The sequence below is a fragment of the Coregonus lavaretus genome (genome assembly GCF_964263955.1).
Source record: "Coregonus lavaretus genome assembly, contig: HAP1_SCAFFOLD_3475, whole genome shotgun sequence".
Classification (NCBI taxonomy): Eukaryota; Metazoa; Chordata; class Actinopteri; order Salmoniformes; family Salmonidae; genus Coregonus; species Coregonus lavaretus.
Genome location: NW_028156235.1, coordinates 29,517 through 43,565, shown reverse-complemented (window position 1 = coordinate 43,565; position 14,049 = coordinate 29,517). Strand labels below are relative to the sequence as shown.

At 45.3% G+C, this 14,049-nt stretch overlaps 1 protein-coding gene across 1 annotated transcript in view; it reads right to left on the bottom strand.

Moving 5' to 3' along the window:
- Positions 1 to 8,180: 8,180 nt before the first annotated feature.
- The window catches only part of LOC311126573 (E3 ubiquitin-protein ligase RNF19A-like), a gene marked incomplete at its 5' end in the record, with an annotated part of 35,380 nt that continues 29,511 nt past the window's right edge, over positions 8,181 to 14,049 (bottom strand). Inside the window, 3 exons of the mRNA XM_084200565.1 lie at positions 8,181 to 11,023; positions 11,250 to 11,529; positions 11,817 to 11,948. Of these exons, the coding sequence (XP_084056691.1) occupies positions 10,717 to 11,023; positions 11,250 to 11,529; positions 11,817 to 11,948 (719 nt within the window). The remainder of the gene's footprint in view (positions 11,024 to 11,249; positions 11,530 to 11,816; positions 11,949 to 14,049) is intronic.

The window sequence follows — 14,049 nt, the reverse complement described above, 5'->3', positions numbered from 1 at the left end:
CATCCAGTCACAAGGCTCACAGCCCTCATCCAGGCACAATGCTCACAGCCCTCATCCAGTCACAAAGCTCACAGCCCTCATCCAGTCACAAAGCTCACAGCCCTCATCCAGGCACAAAGCTCACAGCCCTCATCCAGGCACAAAGCTCACAGCCCTCATCCAGTCACAAAGCTCACAGCCCTCATACAGTCACAAAGCTCACAGCCCTCATCCAGTCACAAAGCCCACAGCCCTCATCCAGTCACAAAGCTCACAGCCCTCATCCAGTCACAATGCTCACAGCCCTCATCCAGTCACAAAGCTCACAGCCCTCATCCAGTCACAAAGCTCACAGCCCTCATCCAGTCACAAAGCCCACAGCCCTCATCCAGTCACAATGCTTCCAACAACAATTGTCTCACAGGAACACAACAGCCAGAGTAGAAGCCACAACGTTTCTGTCCTCTGAAAAAGGGTTTGATAATTTTCATTATTCGAATGATGATGTTGATGATGATGGTGTTGATGATGATGATGGTGTTGATGATGATGATGTTGATGATGATGATGGTGGTGATGATGATGATGATGATGATGATGATGATGATGATGATGATGTGTGGATAATATCTTCTCTTATCATTAATCACCATCTAATCTTCGTAATCCAGACCTAGTTTACAACCTAAACATTAGGACACTAGGACACTAGCAGTCCTAACCACCAGATGACTAACTAGTCACTACACAGTCACTATGGCAGCTAGTGTCCTAATTTATGGACGTAATGCATTAACACACACACACACACACACACACACACACACACACACACACACACACACACACACACACACACACACACACTAGGGAATCATTAAAATATGAATCCAATAGGAGCATATCCAAACCCCTCAGGTTCACATTTAAATGTAATAATTAATTTATACTGCGTTGGTTTCAAAGTGACTCTAGCTGTTCAGCACATCTCTGTGTGCGTCCCAAATGGCCACCCTATTCCCCATAGTGCACTACGTTGAACAGGGCCCTTAAGTCTCTGGTCTAAAGTAGTGCACTATGTAGGGAATAGGGTGGTCATTTGGGACGCAGTCTGTGAAATTAGTCAGTCTGCTCAGTTAGTCAGTCTGCCGAGGATTTGCAATGTCTAGGTGCAATATTCAATCAAAATCAGAAACCGGGATTCCAGGGTTAAAGTCAAAAATATTATTCTCAGTAAATCATGTTTTATTTATGTTTATGACTTTGTTACTCCAGAAACTGGTTTGATTGAATAGAGTAGAGCTGTACCGTACTCTACTGTACTTTAAGTCTACATCTCAAATTGCACCCTATTCCCAAAGTGCACTACTTTGGGTCCTGGTCCCTGGTCAAAGGTAGTGCACTATATAGGGAATAGGGTGCCATGTAGGATGCAGTGTCTGTTTTTGTCTTCCCCTGAGCTCTGGTGGAGGCTTGAGGAAGAAGTGTTTTCTCGCCCAGGGAGAGACTCTTCAACCAAACGCTTCACACTTCAGAGTGACAGCACACAGCAGCAAGCACTGCCATGAGCTAGAGACCAACCGCCAGTCACTGCCTGTCTGTCTGTCTGTCTGTCTGTCTGTCTCTCTCTCTCTCTCTCTCTCTCTCTATGTTTCTGTCTGTCTCTCTCTCTATGGCTCTGTAGGTCTCTCTCACTCTATGGCTCTGTCTGTCTCTCTGTTTCTATGTCTCGATGTCTCGATGTCTCTGTATGTCTCTCTGTCTGTCTCTCTGTTTCTATGTCTCGATGTCTCGATGTCTCTGTATGTCTCTCTGTCTGTCTCTCTGTTTCTATGTCTCGATGTCTCGATGTCTCTGTATGTCTCTCTGTCTGTCTCTCTGTCTCTATGTCTCTATGTCTCTGTATGTCTCTGTATGTCTCTGTATGTCTCTGTATGTCTCTCTGTCTCGATGTCTCTATGTCTCTGTCTGTCTCTCTGTCTCTGTATGTCTCTCTGTCTCGATGTCTCTGTCTATCTCTCTGTCTCGATGTCTCTGTCTATCTCTCTGTCTCTATATGTCTCTCTGTCTATCTCTCTGTCTCTATGTCTCTGTATGTCTGACTATATCTTTCTCTCTATGGTTCTTTCTCTCTCTCTCTCTCTCTCTATGGTTCTGTCTCTCTCTATATATACAGTGGGGAGAAGTATTTGATACACTGCCGATTTTGCAGGTTTTCCTACTTACAAAGCATGTAGAGGTCTGTAATTTTTATCATAGGTACACTTCAACTGTAAGAGACGGAATCTAAAACAAAAATCCAGAAAATCACATTGTATGATGTTTAAGTAATTAATTTGCATTTTATTGCATGACATAAGTATTTGATCACCTACCAACCAGTAAGAATTCCGGCTCTCACAGACCTGTTAGTTTTTCTTTAAGAAGCCCTCCTGTTCTCCACTCATTACCTGTATTAACTGCACCTGTTTGAACTCGTTACCTGTATAAAAGACATCTGTCCACACACTCAATCAAACAGACTCCAACCTCTCCACAATGGCCAAGACCAGAGAGCTGTGTAAGGACATCAGGGATAAAATTGTAGACCTGCACAAGGCTGGGATGGGCTACAGGACAATAGGCAAGCAGCTTGGTGAGAAGACAACAACTGTTGGCGCAATTATTAGAAAATGGAAGAAGTTCAAGATGACGGTCAATCACCCTTGGTCTGGGAATCCATGCAAGATCTCACCTCGTGGGGCATCAATGATCATGAGGAAGGTGAGGGATCAGCCCAGAACTACACGGCAGGACCTGGTCAATGACCTGAAGAGAGCTGGGACCACAGTCTCAAAGGAAACCATTAGTAACACACTACGTTGTCATGGATTAAAATCCTGCAGCGCACGCAAGGTCCCCCTGCTCAAGCCAGCGCATGTCCAGGCCCGTCTGAAGTTTGCCAATGACCATCTGGATGATTCAGAGGAGGAATGGGAGAAGGTCATGTGGTCTGATGAGACAAAAATAGAGCTTTTTGGTCTAAACTCCACTCGCCGTGTTTGGAGGAAGAAGAAGGATGAGTACAACCCCAAGAACACCATCTCAACCGTGAAGCATGGAGGTGGAAACATCATTCTTTGGGGATGCTTTTCTGCAAAGGGGACAGGACGACTGCATCGTATTGAGGGGAGGATGGATGGGGCCATGTATCATGAGATCTTGGCCAACAACCTCCTTCCCTCAGTAAGAGCATTGAAGATGGGTCGTGGCTGGGTCTTCCAGCATGACAACGACCCGAAACACACAGCCAGGGCAACTAAGGAGTGGCTCCGTAAGAAGCATCTCAAGGTCCTGGAGTGGCCTAGCCAGTCTCCAGACCTGAACCCAATAGAAAATCTTTGGAGGGAGCTGAAAGTCCGTATTGCCCAGCGACAGCCCCGAAACCTGAAGGATCTGGAGAAGGTCTGTATGGAGGAGTGGGCCAAAATCCCTGCTGCAGTGTGTGCAAACCTGGTCAAGACCTACAGGAAACGTATGATCTCTGTAATTGCAAACAAAGGTTTCTGTACCAAATATTAAGTTATGAATTTCTGATGTATCAAATACTTATGTCATGCAAAAAAATGCACATGAATTACTTAAAAATCATACAATGTGATTTTCTGGATTTTTGTTTTAGATTCCGTCTCTCACAGTTGAAGTGTACCTATGATACAAATGACAGACCTCTACATGCTTTGTAAGTAGGAAAACCTGTAAAATCGGCAGTGTATCAAATACTTGTTCTCCCCACTGTATATGGCTCTCTCTCTCTCTCTCTCTATCTCTCGTCCCCTACTGGCCCGTCTCTCTGACCTCTCTCTTCTCATCAAGAGAGGATATTGTACATTCTACAGCCTGCTGTATTCTACAAACTGGACTGAGTTGACAGACAGTTTTAACCCAACTGAGAATTGTAAAGAAAGGAGGACAAGTGCTGTTGGAGTTAAAAGGAAAAGTCAGCAAACACTGAGGAAGAGAAATGCATTGTTCCACTGGGATTTAACTTGACAGTGAACAAGTGTGCATTTTCATATAACAAAGAATAAGCTATAGGCTGTATGTGATATACAACCAATGAGTCTGTGGTATCCTTAAAATAGGACTTTGTATTTTGAAAGTTATGAATTCAGACACCAACAGTAATGTAAATTGTCCTTGTGCCCTGGAGTAGAAAAATAGCATATGTCTGAAGTTAGTAAGATACTTACCATGGTTATACTGCCTGACGGTGCTTTAAATAATTGATTCATCACACACGAGTGTGCAGTGGACGACTTAGGTAACCAGATAATAGGAATAGCATTAGGACCAGGAAAAATGGCCATATTGCCCGGTGCACTGGGCAGAAATAAAGGGCAATATTGTTTAGATAGATAATGCGTTGTAAAAACGTTACATTATTGCAATTCAATAAGGTATACTGCAACCTATTGTTTTCCATCACACACAATGTCACACACCTGTACAGTTCTTTAGTTTCTATACCAACAAGAGTGGTGAGAACAGAACAAGACAGACAGCCTATTGTCAGCGCTATCCTTTGCTTGTGACAGCTAGTCTCGTTGCATTGTGCTATAGCCTAACGTTGCCGTGTCTTTGCATCGATATGTGCTCTTTCTACCAGTGTGAATTGACGATAGACTTACTTTCGTGCTTGGAGGTGCCCCATGTGTGCCGCGGAACTCCGGGACTCTTGATAATCGCTCTTCCAGCTGATTTCAGAGCATCCATGCTTCAGTGTATCTCAGTGGCAGGTGGATACCTTTCCTCTTCGCTTGCTTCGGCTCAGAAAGAGAAACGATAGTAGCCAGCCTACGTAAGCTACAATAGTCGACTACTAGTGATGCGCGGTGCAGCGAGCGAACAAGCAGCCGATAGGACCAAGTTCAAACTCCCGTTCCTTGAAACAAGGGTCCGTTGCTCTCCGGTGCTGCCTGGGTTGGGAGCGGAACGAACATGGGGCGGGCATGAAGGAAAGGTGTGTCTAGCCCTCCGCCACACCCATTTCTAGAGGAGTCTTGCATAGAGCCCCACAGTGGAGGTGTCATAATACCCATAAAACCTAGCGGTCAAACAGGGAAATGGTTCCAATCGTTTTTCCACCATTCATTTTTCCCATAGGGGATTTTAGAAACAATTCAAAAAAAGGCTGTGTTTTGTGTAGGCTTACCCTGGCATGACGTTTTGATAACCGTGTAAATCTATCTCGGACAAGGTGACTTTTATCAATATATTTGGCTCTATTTACTCTCAGATTCGAAAATGCTAATTAGCATAAAAGTAGACATCACGCAAAACTACAAATCCCTGCAAGCTCCTGCACATCAGCTCCAGCTGACAACTTTATTAACAGTTATTGAGTTAATTTACTTGCACAAGACAGTTCAAAGAATTGCCCATTTAAATAAATGTAGGCAATTTAATCATTACTACATTTAGTTAACACTAGATAGTTAATCCGGAGATTATTACCTTTGACTCAATTCAGCAGTCTCGTCCAGATCATCATGGCATTTGTAGTTCTTTATGATAGCCATATTAGCAGCTAATTAGCATTTCACTTTTGTCGGGGTAAATAAAAGGCACCTTGTCCTGGAGAGAGTCAGGGTAAGACTACACGAAGTGTTTCTAAAATCCCCTATTGGAACTATTTCCCTGTTTGACCGCTAGGTTTTATGGGTATTATGACTCATACTGTGGTACTCTATTGAATGCGGTACATTTGCAGATTAATTCTATAAATTCGTATTATCGCTCTCTAGTGCATTTACAATATAGCCTAACTCCGTTCTCAATCATGGAAATAAGTTTTAGATGGAATTAAATTACTAAAGGAACAACTGGCAGAACACTTGCTGCGTGATGTGAGGGCAGGAGCCGCTCACAGGTAGGCTAGATCAGGACGAAAGTAAAGCGAAAATGTTTTATTGATATAGAGAGAAATAGTAATGGCGTCTTTTTGAAGGCACTAACTCCGCCATGGTTCCTTGGACAAAGCCTATTGGGAAATGAATGGCATTTTTGTAGGGTGGTTGGATAAACTCTGAAAATAAGGTCCGTGATAAACAAAGGTTTAGGAGATCTTATACGTTTTGTTTTTATGAGATAGTCTTCATCAGCTAATGTAATAACACAAAGCACATAAAGGCTTCATCATTCATAAAGGTCACAAACAGTCATCCCTCTACCAGTCATCCCTCTAACAGTCATCCCTCTACCAGTCATCCCTCTAACAGTCATCCCTCTACCAGTCATCCCTCTAACAGTCATCCCTCTACCAGTCATCCCTCTAACAGTCATCCCTCTACCAGTCATCCCTCTAACAGTCATCCCTCTACCAGTCATCCCTCTAACAGTCATCCCTCTACCAGTCATCCCTCTAACAGTCATCCCTCTACCAGTCATCCCTCTAACAGTCATCCCTCTACCAGTCATCCCTCTACCAGTCATCCCTCTAACAGTCATCCCTCTACCAGTCATCCCTCTAACAGTCATCCCTCTACCAGTCATCCCTCTAACAGTCATCCCTCTAACAGTCATCCCTCTACCAGAAATCACGGCACTAACATGGCCAATTAACAAGGTGACAAAGGGGGGTTTCAGCAGGACCAGTGAAAGACTTACCATTAGGCAGAAGAGGAAATTGCCTCAGACAGCATATATATATATATATGTGTTTTTACTAGTCATCTTTATTTATTATATAATTTTACCGCTTGAGTCCCCCCATTGTCAGCTCATCGCTCTCATTCCGTCTTGCTTCAGCAGGTTGGTTTAGCAGCAGCTAAATCTGCTGGAAGCTTCAAAGTTGCAAAGGAAATTGGGAGGGAGGGATGGAGGGAGGGGGTTTTGCCTGGCCGCTGTGCCCTGCTTGATGAGGCCACATTGTTGACTATTGCACCCTGACAGAGTTCCCGTCAATTGTTTCACACCGTGTGATTGCAAACGCGACTTTCGTTGAAATGAAGCTGCAGCAATGAGGAGCTTTCAGAGCCTGGACAGAGAAAATAAAAAAGAAATAACAAATATTTTAATTTTAACAGAAAAATGACATAAGTTAACGCATTTCTTTAGTAAAAAAAAAAAAAGACATTTGCTGCTGGTAATTCTGCCATCGTCGTGGAGATAGACGACGTGTGTGTGTGTAGCCCATGGATCTGATGCGGTCTGGCCAAAACATAATATGTCAGGTACATTGACTACACAAAGTAAGACAGAGGGGCGTTGTTTCGCTCGCTCGGATGCTTTCTCCGGTGAGATAGTTTCATCCACTTGTAATTGAAGGAAAGTTGGCGGGTGCACAGTGCACTGTTCGGATGCTGGAATTTATTTAGGATGAACGTGCGAAGGTAACCTACTTTTTGAAGTGATTTGTTTGACAATCAGACTGGCTTTCTGCCTGGGGTCTCCAAAGCCCCTGAGCAGGACACAACATTTTGGAACTTTAGGATCTGTATCAAATTATATCTAATGAAAAGTAGGATATAAAACCTGTGGAAAAAGCCCGTAATAAAATGAAATTGTTTTCATGATCCAATCAACATTTGTCCTTAGATGCAGATAACGCAATTTCCCAAGCTGTAGCCTACCACTGCTCTGAGGATCAATATCACCTATGTTCTAGCGCCCTCTGTTGAATATGAGCAGTCATTACATCATGGCTACAGACTCCTTCATTTACATTTTAGTCCATTTAGCAGACGCTCTTATCCAGAGCGACTTACATTTCATTTTTATTTTTCATACTGGTCCCCCGTGGGAATCGAACCTACAACCCTGGCGTTGCAAGCGCCATGCTCTACCAACTGAGCTACGACGGCGGTCCGCAGCCAAACGTTAAAGGTGCAAAACCTGACTCCTCCTGTGCCATGTCCCCACTCCACTCCGTTCAGACCACTGTAAATAAGACACAATTTAACGTCCTTAATAGTTTTTAGGTAGTCGTAAATAAGTTACAATACAGATGTTACTCAAGAGTTCCTGAAGCTATATTCATAGCAAAAGGGCTTCGTCCCAAATCACACCCTATTCTCTAAATAGTGCACTACTTTGGACCAGAACCCTATGACATATAAGAACCCATAGGGATCTGGTCAAAAGTAGTGCACTATATTAGGGAATAGGGTGTGATTTGCGAGGCTGAAGATAATTTTTAAATTGACAGACACGAGATGATATTCAGTTTTGTCCTTCATGGGGAAACTTTTATTCATGTTTTATTCCTCATCAGATTTACAATGCATACCATGTCTGTATCAAGTCCCATGGCTCTGAATGCATACCATGTCCAGTCCCATGGTCCTCTTCACATGGGATTTCACACTCAGGAATCTTTCAGTTCATATTTTCTCATCATCATAATCATCTAGAATGGATATAGCCTGAGTTAGCATGCTGCTTGTAGAACGCCTGGGTGCTGTGATCGACTGAGGGGGTCTGGGTGCTGTGATCGACTGAGGGGGTCTGGTGGTGGTTCCTGTGTCTCCTGTTTGTCCACAGCAACACTACTGCAGTTCAATAGCGACTGTGTGTGTGTGTGTGTGTGTGTGTTGTGGTGTTGGCTAACTCCTGGATACTCAGTGAGTGAGGAGCAGAACCATGGAGCTTTAGGAGAGATGTTCTAAGCCAGGGAAGGCCAAGAAGTCATCCCAAATGGCACCCTATTCCCTATAGAGTGAATAGGGTGCCATTTGGGAACTTCCTTCCTCAGGAACATGGCTGCCTGCTGTTCTCTCTTATGTCTGATATTTAATCACACACACACACACACACACACACACACACACACACACACACACACACAGAGTCCACACACCTGGTTTCCCAGGTGCTGGTTTGACAGACAGAAACCAGCAGACAGCCCTGCCAGGATATCAGAGTGACCCAGCCCTGTTCTAAGCCCTAGCTAGAAAGCTGTTGCTGTTGCTAGTGAAATACTGCATTATGCATATCTGTTAAGAGAGAGTGGTGCATCCCAAATGGCACCCTATTCAGAGAGTGCATCTAAAATGGCACCCTATTCAGAGAGTGCATCCCAAATGGCACCCTATTCAGAGAGTGCATCTAAAATGGCACCCTATTCAGAGAGTGCATCCCAAATGGCACCCTATTCAGAGAGTGCATCCCAAATGGCACCCTATTCAGAGAGTGCATCTAAAATGGCACCCTATTCAGAGAGTGCATCCCAAATGGCACCCTATTCAGAGAGTGTGCATCCAAAATGGCACCCTATTCAGAGAGTGTGCATCCCAAACCAAATGGCACCCTATTCAGAGAGTGTGCATCCCAAACCAAATGGCACCCTATTCAGAGAGTGTGCATCCCAAAATGGCACCCTATTCCCTATGGGTCCTGGTCAAAAGTAGTCCACTATGTACCCAGTGGGCAAAAAATGGTTGAATCAAATGTTGTTTCCACGCCATTTCAACCAAAAAATGCAATGTGATGAAGTTGAATCAACGTGGAAAAGTGATTGGATTTGAAAAAAAAAGTCATTTTTCTTTTAACCTAAAACCAATGACATTTTTTTTATTTATTTTTTTTATCACGTTGAATTCACGTTGGTTGACAACTCAACCAAATGTAAATCAGAACTAGACGTTAAACTGACGTCTGTTCCCAGTGGGCAGGGAACAGGGTGCCGTTTGGGATGGCCGATCAGAGTCTGTAGGAAATGTCTGTCTCTAAACTTCACAGAACCTAGCCCCTGAAAACTGCTTAAATTCACAGCAGTGAAAAAATGCCCTGACCAAAACATATAGCGCCACCCCCCCCCCCCCCCCAGCTTGATAACCAGTATGGTCAAAGTGGTCTACTATGAAATGTACTGAGATCGCCAACGAGTCATAGTCGAGTGCTGTAAAGTTATCCCAGCATAGCTCCTCTGTTAAAACGTGTTGCATAAAGTCAGGTTAACACTGCATCTGAGAATACTGTAAAATAACCCTTTTGCGAGGGGAAAAACTCCCGCTCGTTAGACCCCCTGTTACACAGCAGCATCACAACATTCCATGGCATGTCGTCATCGGCATGGGGGGCGGGGCAGGAAGCATTTTATACCTCATCAGGTGTCAGGACAGGAGGAGAGTTGCAGCATCGTGTTACACATGGCTAACCCCTACAGAACAAAACATGCTTTTAGATCTCGTCAATTTCTCTCTTAGATGAGGGGAAATTAGGCGCCGTGTGTATCAAGCGTCTCCCGAGTTGGAGCACTGTTCTAGGATCAGGTCTTCTCTGTCTATTAATAATCGTATTTATTGTGATCGAAAAGGCAAAAAACGGATCCTAGATCAGCGCTCCAACTCTGAGACTTTTGATACAAATGGCTGTAGATGATTTATAAGTATGCGGGTATAGCTAGAGAAAGGGGCTTGGTAATAATCATTTAAATAGACCAGTGTTAAGAGTGGGAGCGGGGAAGGCAGTCTCTTCTGAAAGGACACGGTAAAATAAAGTGAGGCTAACACCCACCAAACTAGTCAAATCAACATGCTTTCAGTCATTTCTGGTTTCTTTTGATCCATCCTTCCCTCTCTAAATTTGTCTAGTTTTCACAAAACACACGTTTTCCATCTCTCCCTCCTCTCTCTCTCGCTCCCCCCTTTCTCTTGCCATGTCCCCCCTGCTCTTTCTCAGAGGACGGAGCAGGCAGACAGCTGGTGGGAGGGGCCTGTAGTGGAAACAGGGTGTGGCCTAAATAGTAGGCGGAGCTCAGATATTGTCCGTCTCAAAAACATGCAGGTCGTCTCCTCTTCCCTCGTCTCCTCTTCTCTTTTCTCCACTCTCTTCTTCATGTTCAGAGGCACACAGATGTTCCTGGGAGTGGGTGGAGTCCAGGTGTTCCCTGGAGTAGGCGTGGCCCAGGTGATCTTGCGAGTGGGCGTGGCCTACAGAGTGCGCTCGACCCAGTGACTCGGCCGACAGGCTGCGACTGGACAGGACGCTACTGAGGCTGGACTGACGCGCGCCTCGTGGATGGGCCTCAATCTCCACACGCACCTCGATGTTCGTTCCCTCCCTGCAACCATGACAACATGAACAGCATCAAGGAAAGGCCTATCACATGACATTTCAGCCATGTTTTATCAAAGGAATTAACTGACTTGTCTTTCGTAATTGCTCCTGAGGGGATACATTTATTTGTATTGAACTGACTTGAATTGAACGAAGAGAAACTTTGCAAAGAAAGACTTTGGGCTCAATCAATCAATCAAAAAAAAAACGATACGACAAGAGACACTGACCGCAAGGAGAATGTCTGCGTGTTATCCAGCATCCCAGCACCCCCAGCCCCTTCGCAGTCTGATTGGCTGTCCTGCTGCGTATAAACATGACGTATCTGATGCTCGTCCAATCCTGCGCATGCATCTGGTTCCGGGGGCGTGGCGGCACTGCTGGTGCTGGGGAGTACGCCAACTTCCTGTACGCTGACCCTAACATCCTGTAGGACTTCCTGGACGCTGGTGTCGCTGAGGGCGGGGTTGGTCTGGCCTCTTGGCCCTGGCCCCGGCCAGTGGTCGCTGACTACGTGAGAGAATAGAAGATCTTCAAGAGAAGTTCAGAAACAACATGGGATTAAAACTAGGAAACAATCATTGGACTGATGTATTTTAGTTTACTTTGAACTATTCATTGTTGAAAAATTCAAGATGGGATGAATTGAGTTACTCTAATAAAAGTATTAAGAAATCTTTTAACTCATAATATATAATAGAATGTACATAGTTCTTAAACAAAAAGACAAATTACCAACATAGGTAAGCATTAGATACAATATTTAGCATACAATATACTATACTAAAGACCCTTACAGCTGGCTAGGTCTTCCAGTTGTATCTTGTGTGTTTCCGGGGGCTCGTTCTGCGGCCGGCACCATCCATTCCGACACAGCGACATGGGGACGACCCCATAGACATATGTCAACATCAACGGGACGCCCACCCCTACAGGAGAACAGGAAGAGACAGGATGAGAGACTGACATCAACAGGACGCCCACCCCTACAGGAGAACAGGAAGAGAAACTGACTGAGGTATCTGTATTTCCTTGTCAATAAATGTTACTTTTTGAGAAAATAACCTGCACATATAAACATCTGAATGTAGCTAGAAGAGTGATGATTGTAACATTCCTGGTATGACATTGATAACAGACACCTTGATCTAAACACGACTCCCTGTCAAAATAAAGGTTAAAATAAATAATAAATGAAATGTTTTATTGTTAGGCCGTACTACGATTAACGATACATGAGAACAACTAAGAGTATGTGGCGGTGACTTGGTTAACGTAACAAAAATGGAAACAGGACTGACATTGCAAGCTAGCAGTGTCCAACAGAACCTTTCCAGTACATCGAACCTGCTGTGACCCTGACCTGATGGACAAAGGCTTCCCTGTAGAGTGCTGCAACACGGAAACATGAAACCCAGTAAGGAATGTTGGGGACACAATAGTGCTCACATCACAAACAAAGGGGCCGTTATCGTTAACGCTAGACTGGACATTATAGGACACTGTGGCATCAATGACCCGCAGACAAGGTGACACCAGTACATAGGGACGGGAGAGACAGAGAGAGACAGAGAGACGAGGAGGAGAAACAAGGAGGAGAGACAGAGAGAGATGAGGAGGAGAGACAGAGAGAGATGAGGAGGAGAGACAGAGAGACGAGGAGGAGAGACAGAGAGAGACGAGGAGGAGAGACAGAGAGAGACGAGGAGGAGAGACAGAGAGAGACGAGGAGGAGAGACAGAGAGAGACGAGGAGGAGAAACAAGGAGGAGAGACAGAGAGAGATGAGGAGGAGAGACAGATGAGGAGGAGAGACAGAGAGATACGAGGAGGAGAGACAGAGATGAGGAGGAGAGACAGAGAGAGATGAGGAGGAGATACAGAGAGACAAGGAGGAGAGACAGAGAGAGACAAGGAGGAGAGACAAGGAGGAGAGACAGAGAGAGATGAGGAGGAGAGACAGAGATGAGGAGGAGAGACAGAGAGAGATGAGGAGGAGATACAGAGAGAGACAAGGAGGAGAGACAGAGAGAGACAATGAGGAGAGACAAGGAGGAGAGACAGAGAGAGATGAGGAGGAGAGACAGAGAGAGATGAGGAGGAGAGACAGAGCGAGATGAGGAGGAGAGACAGAGCGAGACGAGGAGGAGAGACAGAGACGAGGAGGAGAGACAGAGAGAGACAAGGAGGAGAGATAGAGAGAGATGAGGAGGGACAGAGCGAGACGAGGAGGAGAGACAGAGCGAGATGAGGAGGAGAGACAGAGAGAGACAAGGAGGAGAGACAGAGAGAGATGAGGAGGAGAGAGAGCGAGACGAGGAGGAGAGACGGAGAGAGATGAAGAGGAGAAACAGAGAGAGACGAGGAGGAGAGACAGAGAGAGATGAGGAGGAGAGACAGAGCGAGACGAGGAGGAGAGACAGAGAGACGAGGAGGAGAGACAGAGAGACGAGGAGGAGAGACAGAGAGAGACGAGGAGGAGAGACGGAGCGAGACGAGGAGGAGAGACGAGGAGGAGAGACAAGGAGGAGAGACAGAGAGAGACGAGGAGGCGAGACAGAGAGATGAGGAGGAGAGACAGAGAGAGATGAGGAGAGACAGAGAGATGAGGAGGAGATACAGAGAGATACGAGGAGGAGAGACAAGGAGGAGAGACAGAGAGATGAGGAGAGACAGAGAGATATGAGGAGAGACAGAGAGATGAGGAGGAGATACAGAGAGATACGAGGAGGAGAGACAGAGAGATGAGGAGGAGATACAGAGAGAGACGAGGAGGAGAGACAGAGAGAAACGAGGAGGAGAGACAAGGAGGAGAGACAGAGAGATGAGGAGAGACAGAGAGAGATGAGGAGAGACAGAGAGATGAGGAGGAGATACAGAGAGATACGAGGAGGAGAGACAGAGAGATGAGGAGGAGATACAGAGAGAGACGAGGAGGAGAGACAGAGCGAGACGAGGAGGAGAGACAGAGAGAGACGAGGAGGAGAGACAGAGAGAGACAAGGAGGAGAGACAAGGAGGAGAGACAGAGA